General features: G+C 28.0%; 3 protein-coding genes across 4 annotated transcripts; 1 reads left to right on the forward strand and 2 right to left on the reverse strand.

Annotated features, from left to right (window-relative positions):
• The first annotated feature begins 7,158 nt into the window (after positions 1–7,158).
• LOC110668751 (peroxisome biogenesis protein 19-2) lies at positions 7,159–11,685 on the forward strand. Of its 2 annotated transcripts, XM_021830120.2 has the most exons (5): positions 7,159–7,374; positions 7,458–7,506; positions 7,763–8,057; positions 10,531–10,847; positions 11,371–11,685. In XM_021830120.2, exons 1-5 carry the CDS (start codon positions 7,335–7,337, stop codon positions 11,414–11,416), a joined length of 747 nt encoding a protein of 248 aa, XP_021685812.2. In that variant the 5' UTR covers positions 7,159–7,334; the 3' UTR covers positions 11,417–11,685. The 2 variants fall into 2 exon arrangements, with proteins under 2 accessions (XP_021685812.2, XP_057993577.1); XM_058137594.1 differs by lacking the exons at positions 7,159–7,374; positions 7,458–7,506 and adding an exon at positions 7,639–7,657.
• Positions 11,686–11,739: 54 nt separating this feature from the next.
• On the reverse strand, positions 11,740–15,125 carry LOC110668750 (probable pectinesterase 68). Its single transcript, XM_021830119.2, has 5 exons — positions 14,684–15,125; positions 14,265–14,454; positions 13,940–14,146; positions 12,286–12,524; positions 11,740–12,111 (listed from the first exon to the last, which is right to left on the reverse strand). The coding sequence occupies exons 1-5, from the start codon at positions 14,983–14,985 to the stop codon at positions 11,955–11,957; spliced, it is 1,095 nt and encodes a 364-aa protein (XP_021685811.2). The 5' UTR covers positions 14,986–15,125; the 3' UTR covers positions 11,740–11,954.
• Positions 15,126–16,871: 1,746 nt separating this feature from the next.
• On the reverse strand, positions 16,872–21,008 carry LOC110668675 (putative glucuronosyltransferase PGSIP8). The gene is made up of 5 exons (XM_021829995.2): positions 20,377–21,008; positions 18,514–18,772; positions 18,206–18,407; positions 17,897–18,044; positions 16,872–17,793 (listed from the first exon to the last, which is right to left on the reverse strand). The coding sequence occupies exons 1-5, from the start codon at positions 20,715–20,717 to the stop codon at positions 17,268–17,270; spliced, it is 1,476 nt and encodes a 491-aa protein (XP_021685687.2). The 5' UTR covers positions 20,718–21,008; the 3' UTR covers positions 16,872–17,267.
• Positions 21,009–22,400: the final 1,392 nt, after the last annotated feature.

The following is a 22,400-nucleotide window of genomic DNA, read 5'->3' on the forward strand; positions in this document are numbered from 1 at the left end:
ATAAATAAAGGCAGTCTTTATTTAACTGGTATTAGAATAGAATAATCTTGCTCTTGCAAAAGAACAAGCCCAAAAAAACAATATTCTTAGTAAGAAAGGCTTTCTGTATTCTTTAAAAATAAAGTTGAAATATTTTTCTTTTTAGAGAAATTAAGTGGAAAATCAATAATCCCAACAAGAAATGGAGCACAGAACCAAGTGTAACCAAGTCAAATGAAAAAAATCATAGCAAAATTACCATAAAGAGTAGTAGAAGAAGTAAGAATCCATAAAGAATCGTAAGGAGAATTATCATTTTAAAGCAAAATATTAATAAAATGAAGGAGAAAAAAAAAATAATGGTAACTATAAAAAAGACTATGCTTTGAATATCTAATATTTTCAGTATTTTTCTAAAGAGTTGAAATATATAATTATTATACAACTTTTAAATTTAAATATTTTTATTTTTTTTAAATGAAAGTCAACATTAAATTTTATTTATATTTCCTAGATAATTTTAATTAAATTTAATTTTCTTTAAAATATCTGTTCTAAATTATAATTAATAATTAAATTTTTTTTAAAAAAATGTCTAATTATTAAAGGTTATTTAAGAAAAAGATCAAAATTAAATTTTATCTATATTTCCTAAATAGTTGTAATATATAATTATTATATAATTTAATTTTCTAAATATAATTCTTAATTAATATGATATTGTAAATTTAAATAATAAAAAATTATTAATTACTATAATTAAGTTTAATTTCCTTTAAAATATCTGTTTAAAATTAGAACAAATAATCAGGAAATATTTAATTTTTTTTAGAAATTAATAATAAAAATTTTCATTAAGTTTAATTTTCTTTAAAATATATGCTTTAAGTTAAAATAAAGAATTATGGGATATTTGAATTTTTATGAGAAATTAAAGATTGAAATTTTAAAGGTGATTAATCTTTAATTTAAAAAAAATGAAAGGTCAACATTAAATTTTATTTATATTTTTTAAATAGTTTTAATTAAATTTAATTTTCTTTAAAATATCTACTCTAAATTATGATCAAAATTCTTGCTGATTAAGATATATATATATATATATATAATGAATTATTGAAAAAATGAAATGAAATAAAAATTTATTTTCATTGTGATGGCAAATAGAAAATTTATATCAATATTCAATTTTCAATTTTTTTTATATTTTTTTATAATATATTAATAAATATTAATATTATTACTTTAGTTAATATTAATTAAGTTATATTGTTTTATTATTATTTAGAAAAATTAATTAATAATATTATTTTTTTAAATTATGATTAAGTTATTAATTTTCTAATTATGCGTATATAAGTTAAAAACTATTTACTTAGTTATTACTTTAATATTGTAATAAATGGTTATTATTATTATTATTATTATTATTATTACAAATATGTAGAAACCTCAAATTAATTAGATATAGGAAAAATTATTTATTTTATATATAAATAGTGAGGTTATATTTAATAATTATATTAAATAATATAATTAATTATTACTATTACTATTACTATTAATTATTTTTTACTATTACCATTATTATCATAATTTTTATGATTAACTAATTAAAAATATTAGACATATTTTAATAATTTTATAAATTTCTCATTTAATGACTCTTAAATTTTTAATTATTTTATTTAATTATAAAAATTTAAGAATTATATATGTCTTAAAATTAATAAAATAATTTAAAATTATACTATGAAAGTAGTCACATAAAGTTAAATACTTTGTTTTCTTTCTCTCTCCCTTTTATATATTTAATAATTTTTAATTTACTTTAATTTAATTTATCTTATTTTAGTATTCATTTAATAAAAACATATTTTTAATTACATATTGAATGCTATATACAATGAATTGTGGAAAAATAAAATGAAATAAAATTTATTTTCATAGTTTTGCTAAACAATAAATTTATTTTAATATTCATTTTTCATTATTTTTTGATATTTTTGATAGTATACTAATAAATAATTAATATTATTAATTTAGTTAATATTAATCATATTATGTTATATTATTTTATTATTATTTAGAAAATTTAATTAATTATACAAATTCTATAAATTATGATTAAATTAATTTCCTAATCATGTATATGTAAGTTACAAATTATATAATTATTACATTTTTAATATTATAATAATTAGCTATTATTAATATTGTTATTATTATTATTATTATTACAAATATCTAGAAAAGCTTAATTTAATTAGAAATAGGAAAAATTATGAGTTAATTATATTAATTTATTAATTATAATAAATAAACATACATATGCTAATTTATGTATATTTCATATTCACTTTCTCATGAACAGAATGTTTAGATTTTATAAAATAAATTCAAGAAGATATAGAATTTTAAATTTGTCACATTCATAGCAAGTAGTAATTTTTAATTAAATTCATTAATAATAATTTTTTTATATTTCCTAATCAGTTGTAATATATAATTATTATATAATTTTATTTTTAAATACGATTCTTAATTATTTTGATATTTCAAATTTAAATAATAAAAAAAATATTGATTACTAAATATAATTATCATTTATTACAAATTTTATACTTTTTCATTTAAAAAGTTAATGACAATTACTTTAAAGGAAAGTGAAATATTTTTGAATACATTTACTGTAGTATTTAATTACTAATAATTTGACAATTCAAGACATTTAATTTTAAAATTTAACTAATATTATAATGATTATCTAATTATTATAAAACTAAAAGTTTAATTTCTTTTAAAATATATGCTCCAAATTACAATAAAGTATATTTGAATTTTTATGAAAAATTAATAATTAATTTCTTTTAAATATGTCGAATTATTAAAGGTAATATCTATCCGCTAATTTTTAATTTTTTAAAAGAGAAAAATCAATTTAAGTATTTTCTATATTTTTTAAACAGATGTAATATAATTACTAAATATAATTATCACACGTTAATATATTCATAATTTTTAATTTAAAAAGTCAATTGCAGTAAAATCAAGACTTATATTTACTTTGAACAAAAATTAATATTTAAAAGTTTTTTTATTCCTTTTATGCATTTAATAAATTTTAATTTACTTTAATTATTATTATTATTATTATTATTATTATTATTATTATATATGAAAAATAATTTATGGCTATTAAAAAAAGAACTTATGACTATTAAATTCATTGATTTGAGAGTAATTGTTAACTTATTTATCTAATATTTATTACTAATATTTTAGTAAATTGTAATATTAAAATCCTTTCAATTGAAAAATAATATATATATATATATATTATAATTATTATAATTATTTTTAAATATATAATTATTATATAACTTCTAAATTTAAATATTTTTATTTTTTTTAAATGAAAGGTTAACATTAAATCTTATTTATATTTCCTAAATAGTTTTAACTAAATTTAATTTTCTTTAAAATATCTGTTCTAAATTAGAATCAAGAATCAATAATATTTGAATATTTGTGAGAAATTAATAATTAAATTTTCTAAAAAATATATAATTATTAAAGGTTATTTAAAAAAAATCAAAATTAAATTTTATCTATATTTCCTAAATAGTTCTAATATATAATTATTATATAATCTAATTTTCTAAATATAATTCTTAATTAATATAATATTACAAATTTAAATAATAAAAAATTATTAATTACTATAATTAAGTTTAATTTTCTTTAAAATATCTGTTTAAAATTAGAACTAAGAATAAGGAGATATTTAAATTTTTTGTAGAAATTAATGACAAAAATTTTAATTAAGTTTAATTTCTTTTAAAATATATACTTTAAATTAAAATAGGAATTATGGGATATTTGAATTATTGTGAGAAATTAATGATTGAAATTTTAAAGTAATTAATATTTAATTTAAAAAAATGAAAGGCCAACATTAAATTTTATTTATATTTTCTAAATAGTTTTAATTAAATTTAATTTTCTTTAAAATATATACTCTAAATTAGGACAAGATTCTTAGTGATTAAGATATATATATATAGTTATGAAAAAATGAAATGAAATAAAAATTTAATTTCATTGTTTTGGTAAATAGGAAATTTATATCAATATTTAATTTATATTTTTTTATATTTTTTATTGTATATTAATAAATAATTAATATTATTACTTTGGTTAGTATTAGTTATGTTATATTGTTTTATTATTATTTAGAAAAATTAATTAATGATATAATTTTTTAAAATTATGATTAAGTTATTAATTCCCTAATTATACATATATAAATTACAAACTATTTACTTAGTTATTACTTTAATATTGTAATAAGTAGCTATTATTATTATTATTATTATTACAAACATGTAGAAACTACTCTTTATTTTATATATATATATATATATATAATTAATTGTTACTATTACTGTTATCATTAATTATTTTTACTATTACCATTATTATCACAATTTTTATGGTTAATTAATTAAAAATATTAGACATATTTTAATAATTTTATAAATTTTTTATTTAATAATTCTTAAATTTTTAATTATTTCATTTGGTTATAAAAATTTAAGAATTATATATATTTTAATATTAATAAAATAATTTAAAATTATCATATGAAAGTAGTCACATGGAGTTAAATACTTTACTTTCTTTCTCTTTCTCTTTTATATATTTAATAATTTTTTATTTACTTTTATTTTATTTTATTTTATTTTTATTTATCTTATTTTAGTATTTATTTAATAAAGATATATTTTTAATTGTATATTGAATGCTATATAAAATAAATTGTGAAAAAATAAAATGAAATAAAAATTTACTTTTATAGTTATAATAAATTTATATTAATATTCAATTTTCATTATTTTTTGATGTTTTTTATAGTATTTTAATAAACAATTAATATTATTAATTTAGTTAATATTAATCGTGTTATGTTATATTATTTTATTATTATTTAAAAAAATTAATTAATGATACAAATTCTATAAATTATGATTAAATTATTAATTCTCTAATAATGTATATATAAGTTACAAATTATATAATTATTAAATTTTAATATTATAATAAATGGCTATTATTATTATTATTATTATTATTATTATTATTATTATTATTATTATTATCTAGAAAAGCTTAATTTAATTAGAAATAATGCCATTTAATTGTTTATAAAATAAACTCAAGAAGATATATGATTTTAAGTAGTAATTTTTAATTAAATTCATTGATAATAATTTGTCTATATTTATTAAACAGTTGTAATATATAATTATTATACAATCGAAATTTAAATAATAGAAAAAGTATTGATTACTAAATATAATTGTCATTCATTATAAATTTTCTACTCTTTAATTTAAAAAATTACTGACAATTACTTTAAAGGAAAGTGAAATATTTTTGAACATATTTACTGTAATTAAATTTAGTATTTAATTGCTAATAATTTGACAATTTAAGACATTTAATTTTAAAATTTAACTAATATTATAATGATTATCCAATTATTACTACAACTAAAAATTTAATTTTCTTTAAAATATATGCTCTAAATTATAATCAAACATATTTGAATTTTTGTGATAAATTAATGATTAATTTTTTTTAAACATGTCGAATTATTAAAGGTAGTATCTATTTATTAATTTTTAATTTTTTAAAAGAGAAAAGTCAATTTAAATATTTTTTATATTTTTTAAACAGATGTAATATAATTATTAAATATAATTATCACATATTATTATATTCCTATTTTTTAATTTAAAATTGCAGTAAAATCAAGACTCATATTTATTTTGAATAAAAATTAATATTTAAAAGTTTTTATTTTCCTTTTATGTATTTAATAAATTATAATTTACTTTAGTTTTATTTTATTTTTATTATTTTAAAATGATTTTATTATTGATATTATTATTATTATGAAGAATAATTTATGACTATTAAATTCATTGATTTGAGAGTAATTGTTAAGTTATTTAATTAAAATTTATTGTTAATATTTTAAAATTTTAATATTTTAAATAGTAATATTAAAATCCTTTTAATTGAAAAATAATATATATATATTACCATGCATAACACAGTTATTCTGCTAGTTTTTCTCAATACAACGTATAAATATAGTGTTTTTTTTAAGAATAAATATGGCATTAATAAATAAAAACATAAAGTATTGAACTTTTTTTTTTTAAATGTTGTAAGAAAATGGATTTTTAGCGTGGCCAAGATGAGATTATGACTTAATGAGATCACAAACATTAAAAAAAAGGCAGTGGGAATTGTTTGTCTTAACTTATAAAATAGTTAAATTGGCTTATAAGTATTAAATACAGATTAATTTATTTATTTATAATAATTTTTGAGTTTATAAATTAAATTTATAAGTTAAAATAATAAGTTAAATAACTTAACTTTTTATTTCGATACTTATAAGTTAATTTATCAAGTATTTTATTATATTATTTTTATTTATTTTTTAAAATTTTATTTATATTATTTTTAATTATTTTAATAATAAATATATTTATAAATTATTTTACTAAATACATTAATCATTTGTAAGTACTTTAATTAAATATTTAACTATTTAAAATTTTAAATACTAATAAATTTAAATTAACTTATAAACAGTAAGTATTTATAAATTAATTTTTATGAATTAAGCTAAATACTTCCTAAGACTTTGTTTGAAATTAAGATTAAATATTTTTTTAAAAAATATATTTTAATTTAGTTATTTTAAAAATTTTACAATTAAAATATATTAAATTTAATTTTAAACTAATTTTTAATATTTTTTAATTAATATATGAAGTCTCAATTTAATTATTTTTTTCCTTGATATTATAAATCTTCTTGATTTAATTATTTTTTTAATTAAAATTGTTAAATACGTTCTCTATTTCTTAGTGAGTAAGATGTTCTATCTCTCCTTATGAAAACAAAGAGGGAAAATAATCACGCAGTTGCAATTGACACATGAAAAAATTCCGTCAGGTAATTAAATAATAAAAATATTATTTTATTCTGACAAGAATCTAAAAATAAAAATAAAATAATGGGAAAAATAAATATGGAGTGTTTGGGTCCCAATCCAAAGCTAAACCGAAAGAGTCAAAGACTACTCTTCACCGAGTCAGAATTCAGAATCATTGGATCGTTTTTCCCTGGGTTTCACCGCCTTCTAACGTCGCCAAAATTTTGGCTTGTCTCTCTATCGCTCCTCACTTCAATCCCTTTCTTTTCTCAATCCAAGTATTCGGATACCTTTTCTTCTTCGGAGCTCAGAAAGAGGAAGACAGATAGGTCCAATCATGGCTGACCACCACGACGATTTAGACGAACTCCTTGACAGTAAGCCTAACTCTCTCTAAAACCATTTTCTTCATTTTCTCTTTACAATTCTGCTGAATTTTTTTACCTTTCAATATTTCCAGGTGCTCTTGATGATTTCCAGGATCTTAACCTAGCTCCTTCTTCTCAAAGGTCTCTCTTTTTCTTGGATTTTTCTACTTTTTAGAATCTTTTTCTGCTTTTGTTTTGTGATTAGATTGGATTGTCTGCGTTTGCGAATTAGAAAAGGTTGGGAGGAAGGGAGACAACATATTGCCATCAGTCTCTCTTCAAACGCTCGCATGTATAAGCTCTAGTTTTCTCTGCATTTTTAAAAATTGCAGCCGAAATATCTCCTTTTCTTGTTTGCGATGTATTAGTGTTAATTTTAGCTGTTTCTTGATTGTAGGAGTGGAGAAGGGGGTGGTAATAAGGAGAGCAAGAGACAAGAATCATTTCCTTCACTTCCAACGGGGGTTCAAGGGTTGGGTATGGGATTACCTGACTTGAAAAGCAAGAAAAAGGGAAAGCAAAAGGTTACAAAGGAGTCCCATGTTGCAGAGGCGCTTGATCAGCTTAGGGAGCAGACTAGGGAGGCTGTTAAGGGATTGGAGTCCGTCACTGGTCCGAAACCAGAAGATTTTAGTAAGGATGCAATGATGGAAGATTGGGTTAAGCAATTTGAGGAGCTTGCTGGCTCTCAGGTAAATTTGTTGTTTCTCTACCCTCTCCTTTTTCGGTTGAGTTGAATGGGTTTGGATTATTTGAATTGGGTTTCTAGTTGTAGTCACATCTAGGATTGGGATATGGTTGTTCTTGGTTTGTGGTGTATTGTTTGTAAATTTAGGGCATCAAATTTAAAATTGAGGCAGGCTTTTTGATTATCTCAATTTCCTCTTTATTTCTGGTTTCGAATTTTCTATTGTAGTTGGGATATCTTAATGCTTAATTTTGGCATATTGTGCTGCAGATTTTGTTTCATTAGATTTAGATTCAGAGTGGGTATTTGATGATTTCCATATCACCTACTCATCCACTGTAAAGCATTTCCAGGCAATCTGGATGTCCTCTTATTTGAAGAAATAGAGTTTAAGAGGCTGTTTGGTTCAACTGATAGTTGCAGCTGATAGCTGATAGACACTTAAATAGGTGGAATTAGAGTGTTAAGTTTAAAAAAATAAAGATGGGTATGGTATCCATCAGTGTTGCAGTTGCAGTTGAATCGGCTCTATTCTTAGAGCTAACTGATAGCTGATTTGATTTGATTTGATTTTTTATTTTGATTATATTATCATTTTTTATTTAACTAAAAAATTAATATTATTAATACTTTTATATTTTTCATTTATAATTTGAACATTTTAATTAACATATTTCAATTTAGTTAAAATATTTTTTATTAATAACATAAAATATAAAATATTTATTTATATATAAAAACTTAAAATTAATTATAAGTTTTTTCTTTATCAACAATAATAATTATTTTATTATTTTATCTATATTTTTAAAATTATTTAATTATTTTTTTTAAAAATTTAATTATTTTCTTATTTCAATAATAAAATAAATAGTATAATATAATAGATTAATAATTATATATTTATTTTAATAATATAATAAGTGATATAATATATTAATTTAATAATTGTATATTTAATTTAATAATAAAATAAATAATAAAATATAATAAATTTATAATTTTATATTTATTTCAATAATAAAATAAATTATATAATATATAGACTTATTAGTCATTTCACATATCAATAGTAACAGCTAAATATAGTTTTGCCAAACACTTAACAAAATTAACTATCATCAGCTACCAGCTAACAGTAACAGCTATAAGCTATATTCAACAGTTAAACCAAACAGGCCCTAAGTATATTGCTTTTGTCATTGAATTTGGCAATTGCTTTTCTTATTTCTTCTTTCCTTCCTTCCTCATTTCAAAGTAATTTCTTTTATTGGGCTTTTATCATTTAAAGTAGAAGACAGCAATCAATTGTCACTGACAATTGGTTTGCTTGATTGTGCTGCAATTTTTTTTCTGAGGTCTCTACTGAAGTATATGTTTTTGTCAGAAGCCTATAGTAAATTACTTTTTTCGAGTTGGTTGTGGAAATACTTAGTCGCTGCATGTTTTGGTGTTTATTGACCATATGGAAAAGGATATACATTGTAGAAGCATAAACTTTGTAGAACTGAAGTCTCTCAGAGAACCCTAGGGATTCAAGTGATATAAAATGATGTTGACTGGCATCATTATCTTTATGAGCCTTATTCCTTTATTGCATTTTCAATGAAAATATCTTAGTGTCCTTTGATGAAACTTGCTCAACATTTAATTCTTAAATATCTTGATCTCGCCGTTATAAACTCCTTAATTCATCAAAGAAATGCATGTACAACTCAATTTGAAATATGCAGTCCTTGATTTTCAAGGGGCTGTTGCTGGGTGCAATAGTAAGAGTTTGGGGCTTGCAATCACAAGAGTGTATGTTTGAGTATTAAAATAGCCACTTACTGCAAAGATGTTGAAGTGTAGGGTTGTCTCTGAAACCTCACTCCTAGGATCCTGCTGTTGTGGGACTGTAACTAGTTAATAGCATTACTTTTTGATGCTATGTAGTATGTCCTTGCGACTGTTATCAGCACAAAATCCTTTTATTTGCTTTATTTATATTAAAAATGTGGAAATTATCAACATAAACTTTTGGAGAAAATCGTCATGTAGCTTTGGAATTTACTTTTGGTCTAAACCAACCATCCAAACCAAAGTTAAATGATTTTTGTTGAGTAATTTTTAGCCTTATTTGGCTTGTTTTATTTAAATTGACTTGATTGGTTTCAATGATGGAGCCTAGATTGTTTTTCGAGGGGGACATACAGTAGACGGGTGCGAGTATGCACATGTACATATCTATGTGTGTACTCATTTTTATATATTTAAATACATGTATAAAGTATTTAAATATAACATTAACGATATATTGATGTTCCTTCATCGCTGATCGGTTTGGTAACTTTCATTATAAACATGAGCTTCCTCATGTTTTTATTCATAATATTAGGTTTCATAGCTCTTATACTTTTTCATTTGTTAATTTTTGCATTCATTTGTTCATTATCAGAATTGAAATATCTTAAATGTCTTATGTTCCTTTTTAATAGGACATGGAATCTATTGTAGAGACCATGATGCAACAACTTTTGTCTAAGGAGATTCTTCATGAACCCATGAAGGAAATTGGAGAAAGATATCCAAAATGGCTAGAAGAACACAAAGCCAGTTTGACCACAGAAGATTATGAGCGATACTCTCATCAATATGAACTCATCACCCACCTTAATCAAGTTTATGAGAATGAACCTAATAACTTTACCAAGATTGTTGACCTCATGCAGAGAATGCAAGAATGTGGCCAACCACCAAATGATATTGTGCAAGAGCTTGCTCCCGATATTGATTTCGCTAATCTTGGCCAAATGTGAGTGCTTCACTTTATGCAGCTTTGGGCATCTATATTTGCACATATATATACATCAGTATTTTTTGTCCTATCTTATGGTAATTTTATCGAGGCAAGCTGTCATGATGAGGTTACAATCCGAAAGCAGTAGTTTTAGCATTTGTTGTATGTTATTAAGGTTCAGAAGTCCATTGTTTGTTTCTAGTACACCACTTGAAACTTGCAGTGGATGATGTGCAAGATTGTAAGTTGTTATGCGACTTAGTTTGGTGCAAGGTTCAGTTTTAACCATCCTTGGGCCTTGTCTTGAGTGCCAAAGGAATGGGTTCTGTTTTCTGTTCTTGTCTTCAAGGGAGCGTGTCAGATGCAAGTTTTAAGGTGTATTTTCGCTAAGATAGTCTGTCTCTTCGATGCTAGACATGGGCTTAGCATCTAAGATTACAATGTTGTAGGAAAATTGTTAGATTGATAATTATGTACAATTAGTGTGATAATGTCAAGAATATTGTGTCTGCAACTGATCGATATGTTTCTGTTGCAGATCTCCAGAGATGCTCGAGTCCCAGTCAAATTGTTGCATAATGTGAGGCTATTCCTCCCTCTCATTTTCTGTACTCGTTTCAGGTGTCCCATTGTCCCATAGGTATTTTTCTTCCTTCTGAAATGTATTGTGAAAGATAAAGTAGCGCACTTAAATTATGGTTATTTTTATTTTTCTCATTCCCTGACAGTAGAAGGAAATGCTCAATTTAAGGGCGTTGGTTCATGTTGAACTTGTATATGATTTGAGTGTCTCTCTGAACTAAAATTTGTGAGAGGGGCTCATGATTCATTAAGGCGAAGTTCATAATTCAAATGGAACAGCCTCCTCTAACCAACAGCTTACACTGTATAAAAAAAATAAAAAATTAAAAAAAAAACTAATGTTTAGATTCCTTGTAATTAAAGAAAACCTTATTCCAAAATATGTGTGTTTCTTTCGCAAGAAAAGAAAAAGGAGCAGGTATGCTGGTATGATATCAAACAACAGTGAGTAATTTATACAAGTATCCAAACAAATGACTGAAACAACAAGCTTTATTGCAATTGAATCAACGAATGAATTTTTCAAGAGGATCTGTCCGGCTAAGCGTCAGATGGTGCAATCCAGTGTCTCCCATTGACAAAACTCTTTGCTAGGAATTTATGTGCCGTTTCATAGTCCAGCTCCCTTGCCCATGATACACCCCTAACTTTTGCAGCCCCAGGCCCCCAGCATTTGTACACCCCAAAGAACACGGTCCTGAAGTTTTCAAACAAGAATATCAAAGATGAAAATGGATCCATCTTTTGATGCTTATTATCAAGGAGAAATAATACTATCGAGCAATCTATTGTACTGAAGTGGAGCTAAGCACCTTATTGGAAAACAATTATTAAAAGAGTTTAGTGTAGAGTAAAAGTCGTAGGTTTTTACTTGTTTTTGTTGCTGACGTGGTCCCAATCATCCCAGCCACCGTGTGCAACCAAGTCACTAAAGTAAGTATAGGAGTAGACTATCCTCGAGTACTGGCCCATAGCCCGGCCCACATATAATGGGCCAGTGCCAGTTACCCTACAGCGAATAAAAGCAAAGCCTGTTTTCTCATCTGGTGACTTTCTATCTTGGGCCGCAATGGATCCAAATCTGGTAGCTATCGAGTGCAGCTCGCAGTCCTGTACAAATCAACCAACAATCAACTACTTTGAACACTTTGACTGTTTGACTAATGGGAGATTCCAATGGATAATTAGTTTTTCACAAAGCAAATATTAGTATATTATAATTCTTATCTTCAAAAACTAGCAAAGAGAGAAACACCAACAGATAAGGCATTTATAAAGGAAGAAGATGTCATTGCGGTAATTTTTGAATAATCGAGTATATGTTTTATAATTAAAAAAATTATACTCCTTTTTAACATTTTATAATAATTTTTAAAAAAAAAAAGTTGAGGGTGATTTTCTTTTCTTTTAATTATTGAATTTTAAAGTCAACTTAAGGAGCAATGCAATTTTCAAATCTCTACTATTTTGGAGATGAAAAGTAGGTCTATGTTGGAGGATAATTATTCTCCCTCTCTGTACTCTAAAGTTGAATAAAACCTACTAATGATTCTTTTGAGAAAATAATCTGTTTTCTAATATATTTATAAAAAAAAAAACTTTAGAGAAGAAAAAGAAAAGTTATACATGAATTTCAAAATGGAGGAGGCAAACTTTCTAAAGTTTGACCCAACCTACCACTTTATTAATGCAATAAATCACACTTTATAGAAAACATAATCATGCATGAAGAAATTAAGCAATATTTAAACTATAACCTCTTGAGTTCTGAGTTAAAATAGAAATTAAATTAAAAAAATTAATAATTTTCATAAAAAAAATTCATAAAAAGAAAATTATATAATGAATTGATATATATATAATGATGTTATTATAATTATTTATTATTGTGATTTTATGCAAATCTCATCATAATTAACTGCTATAATAAAATAATTATATTTACATTGATTTCACTAAATAAAAATTCCTTTTGATAAAATTTCTCAAACCAGTTGTTTAATTCACCCACATGCATGCAGATGCATGTGCATTTGACTGCTTGTTACATATTAAGCTGATATTGATCGTGAATTAAGCGTTAATCATACACGAAATAATGCATGGTTAAAAACCGTGGGACATCTAGCTACCGATGGCTTTTTATAATTATAAATTATCATGCATTCGCATGCTTTATCTAATAGGTGCATTTTCTAATTTAAACAAATAAGATATTCGAATTCCATTTTCTCCTTTTAAGCAAAGCAAGTTGCCAGCCACTGACACCGAAAAATTGGTGCGTAAGAAAAAGTTTACTTGCTTGCAATTTTAACTATGCAGAGTCACAGAACCAATACAGCACAAAAATGAAAGATCCTTTTCTTTTATTAAATGATAATATATGTTGTCCTCATGCCCATTTCAAGATGCATCACGAGCACTAGTAGTCTTTATTATATCATGTATGCATGTGGCTGTTGTGTAATATTTCTTGAAATTGAAAACTAGGTAGGGGATAAGTGAGAGAGGACCTAGCTGCTTACTTTGTACATGGAGCGGCCATTTCCAAAAATGAAGTCTATAGAGCCCTCAATATAACATTCCTTGAAGTAATGCCTCCCTGCATCATCGCATAGAGTGTCTTGTGCACCGTAGAATCCACACCCTGAAAAGTATGCCTTGTCCCCTGATATGCGAAATGCCGCCGCTTGCCACCCTTGCATTCCTGGCATTGGTGCTGGTGCTGTGTTCTACGCGAAATTAACTATCAAATTAATCTGCTACGTTAAAATTAATGTACTTTTCAATTTGCGCTTAGCTTCACTTTTCCATCTTGGGTTTTGAAGAATCTTACACTTTTTTACGTACCTTAAAGCTGATATTTCTAGCAGAGAAATAACTGGCAAAAACAGTGACAGAAGCAGTTCTGTAAGTACGCAGCTGCTGGCCGTTGGGACCACGATCCCTTGCCCTATCATGCCATTCGATGAACGTCACGTCTCTCCCCGCACCTTGAAATGTTATGTATGGTTTCGTCACTGGCACCACCACCTTCTCTCTGCACCCACCACCACCAAGATAACCTCAGCAAACCATTCAAAGTAGTTGTTAATTTATTTCTTGGCTTGGCTTCCTTGCGTCCCAAAGGAATAGACAAAAAAAATATAATAACTAAATACTGTTGTTCCGTGACACTAAGCCCACAGTTTTCATTACTTTGGAAATTTCTGGGTCTACAAATTGACCCACCAGTTAGGAAAACTATGTAGATTAGAGAAAATTATTACATGTAATATCCAGCGCTAATTTTAATCAGCACATTTTCTGTATTGTTCTCCTTGACAGAATCCACAGCAGCTTGTACAGACCGGAACTCGCCAGACCCATTAACGTCAACAGTGATCACACGCTGGCCGACGGGTCCTACCCATTTGCGGTGGTGCTGGGTGGAGTTGTTAGAGACTGTAGCGTTGACCGAGTTGAGCCTGTACCTGTAAATAGAGCTTGTAACTAAGAATGGTTGATGCGATAAAAACAAAGTCAATACAAAGTAGAAATTGAAGAACTTGAAAAAATTGAAAGATGCCATTAAATTGTAATGAATAGTCAGAGAATGGAATGGTATAGAGAAAGCAGAATGTCTTGGGGATTTTCTTGAAGAGCTTCAAAGGAATGTAAAATTATAGAGAAACGCAGGTCAAGTACAGGAAAAAAAATGAGAAAGTGGGATGCATTTATAACCTCAATCTCTATAATATATATTATTGTTTTGATTGTAGAGGTTCTTCTTCCAACGGTCATTTTATTTTTCTCCTTCGCTTTTAGGGGACATGTAGCTTATTACGGCTCTAGGCTTTATGGTATAGTTTTGGCTGGATTATACACACAGTCTCTCCATGTGGGGGCAGTAGCTCTTTGGCTTTGCATTACTTTTATGAGATACCCTCCTGGGTATGAGTAATATCTCTCTTAAATCTAACTCTATTCTTTGTCATTTTGGATAGTTTCTACTTCCATAGTTTATAGACGTATTCTACTAAGTGAGATACCCTCCAATGTGCCAAATATCTGTGATATTTGATTTCTGTTGCTGAAAGCCTGTAATAATTTAGCAATGGAAAAAAAAATACACCAACTATTTAAAGTTCGAGTCAAGGTGTCATGTTCTCTGATACCATCTACTAAAACTTGGATGATGAATACTATAAGATCATCATGCAATTATTTAAAGACGAATTCTTTTAAAATGTTTTATTTTTTAATATAGTGCTATCATTCATGAGCTTGATAGAAATCCACATTTATAACAGTTTTTGCCAAACCCTGGTCAGCTTCTATAAGCATTAAGCATGTGAAGAGCCGGAGGAATATTGTGTTGTTGCCCTCAATAATGAAGTTTGGGATTAACAGCTGCAAAACGTACAGTATTAATAAACGTTATTCTAACATGAGGGCACCCACTTCTTTATCGGTTTATCCATTCCTTCTAATCTGTAAAACCTGTAAAACGGTCACCTATTGGCTCTGGCCAAGATGTGGCGGTGGTTTCCCGGTGGATGGTGGAGGGAGGCGTGCTAGACCAACATTATGGCCCGGGCATGGTTAAAAGGTATTTTGTATTGTGCTCTACAGCTATCTATAGCCGGCTCGTGATCTATCTGACTCTCTCTCTCTCTCTCTCTCTCTCTCTCTCGGTCCTAATTAAATGGGTCCCAATTGTTTTGAAAACCAATTTTTGAACGTTAGGACTACACACTTTTTTTATTTTATTTTTTTCCGAATCAGGGCTTGGGACAAAATTTACACAAACTCTTACATAGATCGCCTTTTTTGACAAAAATGCCCCTGAACAACAAGAAAGTCAGTCATGATAAATCATTGATAATTGGATTAATTATAGGTTAATTTGGACCCACCAAAGACCAAAAGGACCTTTTCCTTCAATTTTTTTATATGCTTTTTTAGGTGAGGTAAAATTTTAGGACAGAATCTCAGAATGGGACCTTTACTCCTTAGTTGCAGAGTGGATGTGACAGCCTTGGGTTCCTCTCATAAATCATTGCGATGATGGGCAATACCGCATGGGTATGTACCCAAACTTCATACAAACTCATTCTATAACATTTTTGATAAATTCTAATAAAAAAGTACTAAATCATAACATGCAAATATATATTTTCAAATTATTAATTAATTTTAAACTTTACATCTGTAAATAATATATTAATTTCAATTTTTACGATTTTGTAATATTTAATATTAATTTTTTTTATAATTTAATAAATTTATTTGATTCTAATATTATTATTTTAATAAATTATTTTAAAATTTTAGAAAATATATATATATATCTACTCATTTTTTTAGTGAAGCTAAAATCCCTGTTAAGCAATAAGGAGGATTTGTCATCTTTTATCCAATTCAATCCTTGCAACCAAAGGCAATCTAATGCGCTATTTGCAATGTGAGAAAAACGGAGAAAAGAAAGAAGAATGATATTGATGTGTATACTGCGAAGCATCTGCAAAATTACAAAAGATCACTTCTCACATTCTCCTCAATCAGATCCAATGGTAACATAAATAATCCCAGCTAATTAAGAAGCAAGCAACGTTCTAGGAATATAGATTCCTTTGACTACGCTATAAATTCAATGAAATAATGGTATGCCCAATACACAGGCATTCTTTTCTGAAGTAGCTGCTAAACCCCTGGCCTCTTTTGCCTAGATGTTGAATTCGAAACTATGCACAACCCAAGGAAGCTTTATGTAAAATCAAACTTCCCTATATTCGTGATTGTTCGCCTTTAAAATCTGCAAAAGAATCATCAAGAAGATGCCCTGAATTCAATTTATAATATATTTATCCCTTAATACAATTTGTTGAATCCAGAAGGCGGCGAAGATTCACCCAATATTGGGAAGAAAACCTCCCTTTCAAGTGTCATGACCTTGACTAATGATGCCCAGACAAAAGGTGCACAGCAGAAAGCGTAGCCGAAGACTGCTAAAGCTCTTATAACCCCATCAGGGTACCAAGGACATGCCATGACCAGAAGTGCTCCAAACATCCCTAACCATGGAGTCAAGACATGCAACAATGGCAGCGTAAACGTGTTGATCGCTACAGAGCAAAGCGCGAATGAGCCAAGCAAGTATACTGCCCAACCTACAACTGGGTGAATTGTACAAGGAATAATAAAGAAGGGGAGTACATAGGCTACTAGGATTGACCATATCGCTAGCAATTTCAAACCAGCATGTACCAAGGAGATGTTCTTGTCTGTTCGCCGGTAGCAAAGCTTGGAGAGATTTGGTCGAGCTAGGCGAGTCACGGCAATTATTCCTAGGTATAATAGAGTCTGAATAAATACCATGGGTATCTCTGCTCCGTATCTGCAGAAGAAATTTGTGTTACCAATGTTTTTGCAACCTTTCAGTTCTTGTACAATTTTTTATTATAGCTGAGGCAATACTTGAAGAAAGAGCTTTAGGTTACCCGAGATTTTGACGGCGTTGTTCATGCCATTGAAGGCCTAGTGGCAGAACAGGCCATGACCACCAGTACCATGGTTTCAACCATGGTGCACCTGGGAAAGTAATCACGCTATTAGGCCCGCAGGGTACATTCCACCGGAGTCTGAGATCTGGAGCAAGCAAAAATGTAACATAATTTAGATCAAATATAGCCATTGATTTAAATGTGCAGCAACATAATTTAATGATGAATTCACAAGAATTATTGAGAGTCACATATAAGAGTAATTCAATCCCATAAAATTTGCAGAGACATCCTTGGTTTACTCACAATAATAAGTGGCATCCATTTGGTAGCCTAGAGGAAGTCTGTAAGATCCTTCAAGTTTAGTGCCATTAGGAGGAGGATAGAACATCGGCTTGTCAAGCAGGTCCGGAAAGTAGCCACCAATAAAACCCTGGTCTGCACCATCAGGGTTATCTTGTCCGACATCCAACTGATGAAGCATGTCCTTAAACACCACCGTTGATGGCTGCAACAAAAGCAATCTCCTAATGTTACAAGTTTTCTAGAGAAACCTCTTATCTGTTATGTAAAAATGGAAGATATAACCACTATGAATCAGAGATTGGAATTACCTGTAACACGAAGAGCCCAGTATGGAAAATGCAGGGGTTGATGAAGACTGCACAGAATTGTCCACATTGGAACAACTCGTCAGTGTTTTGGAGGAAGAGGTTATCGGCATCAAGCATAACCACTCTGTCATAGTCCACCAGACTCCACGCATAGAGTTTATTCAGCGTTAACTTAAATCTTCTGTCAAAATTGTCTTGGTTCTTGTACGGATTATTCACATTTTCAACTCGTATCACCTTCGCTCCGTCTTCCTGTTCCCTAGATCACGAAAGCAGAATTTGTTAGTTATCAGTTATCGCTATTCCAAGGGAAAAAAAAATCCCATAATCTAATTTTACCATGGAAATGGAATTCACGAGTTAAAAATTTAGACCTTTTTCTTTAGGAAAGAAAATATATATTTAATCTCGATCGAGATCTTTCAATCCTTTATGAGTCTGCCAATGGCCTAGAATATCATTAATTAACATTCAATTTTTTTTTTTGGATTTATTAACAGTATTGCTTACTGAAAAGATTTATACTTCTGCTCACTACTTTAGATACTCTGTCTCCTGGGATTGGCACGTGGAAGATTTGACACTTACAATAAGATAGAGAATTGACATTTGCTTAACAGGGAGGTAGGTACTGGAAAGTGGTAGTCGATCATATGGTCTCTCTCAACGATTAGTCAACTACTCAAATAGCTTCTTGATTTTGACCCTTAGTTGCCCTGGATAGTCACCACTAATCTATTAATCCACTATCTGGCTACTGGCTGTTAGGTTTGCTTAGGAGTGGCCATCATAATTTTACCTTCTTTCCCTGTGTGCAAGAAAAATTTTCATTGATAACTTTTATTTTCGTACGTATACCCTTTTAACCTTCAAGCTATATTTGTCGCTTTCTCTGTTTTTGCAATGCATTTATGGTTTTGGAAAAATGCATTTCTAGAAAATAGAAAAACCTTTTCTCTCTTCTAGCCAGGAAATATTATCTCTTTTTCACATGTATGGGTTATAAATTTTTTTCCCCTTAAAATAACTACAATTTGCTTCACTTTACTTGGAGGATATATAACTAGAGCCGAGTTGGGTTGCACTTCCGCCTGGGAAAATGCCATTTTCAAAAATTCACCAAATCAAGATTAAAGAACCCACTAAAGACTAATGCATTCCACAAAAATAAAGTTCATTGCCTAAATTTCCCAACACTAAAAAGGACTCACCAATCGAAAAGCCCCTCATCTAACAATGAACGCCATATGAATGGAAAATATGCTAAATTCGAGTACGCATAATGGCTCTCTTTTAAGAATCATCTCCGCAAATAAGCAAACGATGTCAACTAATAAGAACACTATTAGACCTAACTAAAACCAAATAAGACTTCCTTTTTCCTCCCAATGAATGGGGATTATTTTAGTGATTCAACTCGATAAGACTCTTATTTCTTATTATTATGAGATTTTTGAGATATCTAAGTTTAAAAATGTTCATAAATAAGGAAAACCCATTTTAAAATTTTTATTAGCAGGAAATAATATAATGGATAGCCCTACAAATTTTAATTTTTTAATTGCCATTCATGTAGTGTTTTGAGTTGGCATAAGCTACTTATCGTTTTCACTCTGGAAGCACGATAAGAACCTAGACAAGTCTCTGTCCGCCAATCAAGGCTTGGCTTGGCTTGACCTCGGACAAAACTGGGCGGTGCATTATATGCCGATTTATCTTTTATATTTAATGCTGTCGACGGTACCTGATTCTAGCCCTATCAACGCCAGGCGCAAAACCCGAGCATCACTATACTACGCCGGTCCATGGGCGCACATTAGCAAACAACCAACCAAAAAAAGGGATGGAGAGAGAGAGACTTACAGGGCATGAACCCAACGGAGGGGGACGTCGACGGCGGCAATGACGACGAGATCAGCGTCCACGTGGAGTCTAGCAAGGGATCTGATCATGACACGTATAGCTACGTAGAACTCGTAGTCCCTTGGAGTCCCCATGTACATCATCGTTGCATAGGCGTTTCTGTGACGCTGTCGCTGGTCCTGCTGTTGTTCTTGCTGCTGGTGCTGCGTTCTGATCTCTCCATACGCCGTCGTTTTATAAACAGCCAAAATGAATAGTAGCAGAAGCCTCAACAACCAAGGGTTTATCTTCCTATCTCTGAAACTCCAAGCCATTGGTTTTCCTTTGTGGGTTTCAAACATAAAAAAACAAGTAATGGACACTTAAAGGCAATATCTTCGTCTTTAATGAGATAAGTATTGAATATAAATATCTACGTAATCTCTCTCTGGGTTGGTCTTAGCTTTTTGCTTTTAAGGCAATGGGTATTGGAAAATCCATTCATATATATAATGGAAGAAGGAGAGAGAGAAGGGTGAGCTTGGAAAATGGAAAGCAAACGGAAGCACAGGAGGAAAGCACTTGTAAAGAAGAGGTTATGTAGCATAAGAGACAATTCGTTGGCTTCTTTAATCGCCTCCACGAAGATGAGGACTTTAACAAAGGGCTGTAGCTATGGAGATTAATATTTGGATATCCCATTATTAAAATAAAAATAAAAGAAATAAAGCCAGCAATATAAATCAAATATCCCACTTTCTTCATATGATCAACCATCAAAATATAAATTTCAATTTCAATTCAATTATTAAAATATGCGAAAATATAATTCTTTTTAAAACGCTTATATGTGTGGGCCAGTGGTCGTGGTAGTGGGTGGTCAACTCTCAGCTGACAATCAAAAACACACTGGAAAGTGGAAATGTTCCACTCGGTTTGGCAGTGGAAACTTGAATTGACCGAGTTTCTTTTTTCCGTTTGATTGGTTGGTTTATGCCTTAATGGCAAATCTACAACCTCCACTCGACAATTTTGATGTTTGTTATCATATTATGCAATATATTTTATTCCATTTTAAATCGCCCTTCGTACTTTTAGTACTCCAATTTTTTTTTTTTTTAGTCCCACGCTCGCTTCAATATGGCATTAATTAAATAATTTAATAGTAAAATGATAGCATTATTAATAGATTTCAAGTTTCATTTTCATCAATATTAAATTATTAATCAGTTATTGAACCAAATTAAAAAAACACAAGTAATTCTCCTCAACCATAAAAATATTCCTTTCCTTCTTTTTATTTTTCTTTCTTTGTAAATGTTGTTTTTTCTACGCAATTTGGTGTTAAAAAACCAACCGTCCAAGGCATCTCTTTCGATGCCAAAGTTAATTAAAAAAAAAAAAGGAAAATATTTATATTCGTCTATATGTGCCCAGAACTTATCAACCCAAAAATTATTAGTAGAATAGTGGTTTTCAACTGTGGTCATAAACCAATGAGGGAATGCCAACTCTTCCCTTTATTATCATTCTTCTAAATATAAGATTTTATCCATTAATTAATATTACATATGAATCAAAATTAATTTTTTTAATGTGGCTCAATATTAATTAATATTTATTTTAATTAATACAAATCCTAATTGTACAAGGATTACTCTAATTAAAGTAAATCATAATTCTAATTGTATAAGGATACTTGATGGACGTATTAGATTAAGTCTTGGATATGTATATATGAGCTGGTCCTCTCTCTACCCATAAGGTCACGCACATTCTTTTTCATAAAGTCAGAGATAATAGGCTTATCTCAAAAAAGTCTTCAATCGCTAATTTCTTATGTGTGAATCAATAAAGATCAAAAGAGAGAAATCAGTTTGTTGAATCAAAGGGTCTTTCTCAATTACTGTCATGACTCAAGTAAAACTATGCATTATATACGCTTTCTAGATCTGTGAGAATTTATAAGTTTAAGATCTATTATTAGGGTGATAGTTGAATTTTGCGTTTATGATTCATATTATGTTTATGATTGTTATGATCTA

Source organism: Hevea brasiliensis, chromosome 16, assembly GCF_030052815.1.
Source record: "Hevea brasiliensis isolate MT/VB/25A 57/8 chromosome 16, ASM3005281v1, whole genome shotgun sequence".
Lineage (NCBI taxonomy): Eukaryota > Viridiplantae > Streptophyta > Magnoliopsida > Malpighiales > Euphorbiaceae > Hevea > Hevea brasiliensis.

Bases quoted from the DNA above. Each gene is read 5' to 3' on its own strand.
- LOC110668675 (XM_021829995.2), bottom strand. From the start codon at position 20,717: ATGTTTGAAACCCACAAAGGAAAACCAATGGCTTGGAGTTTCAGAGAT. The intron at 18,773-20,376 runs GTAAGTCTCTCT...TTCGTGATCTAG, and splicing joins CTCCGTTGGGTTCATGCCCT to GGAACAGGAAGACGGAGCGA. The intron at 18,045-18,205 runs GTGAGTAAACCA...TGCTTGCTCCAG, and splicing joins AATGGATGCCACTTATTATT to ATCTCAGACTCCGGTGGAAT.
- LOC110668750 (XM_021830119.2), bottom strand. From the start codon at position 14,985: ATGGCATCTTTCAATTTTTTCAAGTTCTTCAATTTCTACTTTGTATTG. The intron at 14,455-14,683 runs GTAATAATTTTC...TGGTGGGTGCAG, and splicing joins ATTAGCGCTGGATATTACAT to AGAGAAGGTGGTGGTGCCAG. The intron at 12,112-12,285 runs GTAAAAACCTAC...TGAAAACTTCAG, and splicing joins CACGTCAGCAACAAAAACAA to GACCGTGTTCTTTGGGGTGT.
- LOC110668751 (XM_021830120.2), top strand. From the start codon at position 7,335: ATGGCTGACCACCACGACGATTTAGACGAACTCCTTGACA. The intron at 8,058-10,530 runs GTAAATTTGTTG...CCTTTTTAATAG, and splicing joins AGGAGCTTGCTGGCTCTCAG to GACATGGAATCTATTGTAGA. The intron at 10,848-11,370 runs GTGAGTGCTTCA...TTTCTGTTGCAG, and splicing joins TTCGCTAATCTTGGCCAAAT to ATCTCCAGAGATGCTCGAGT.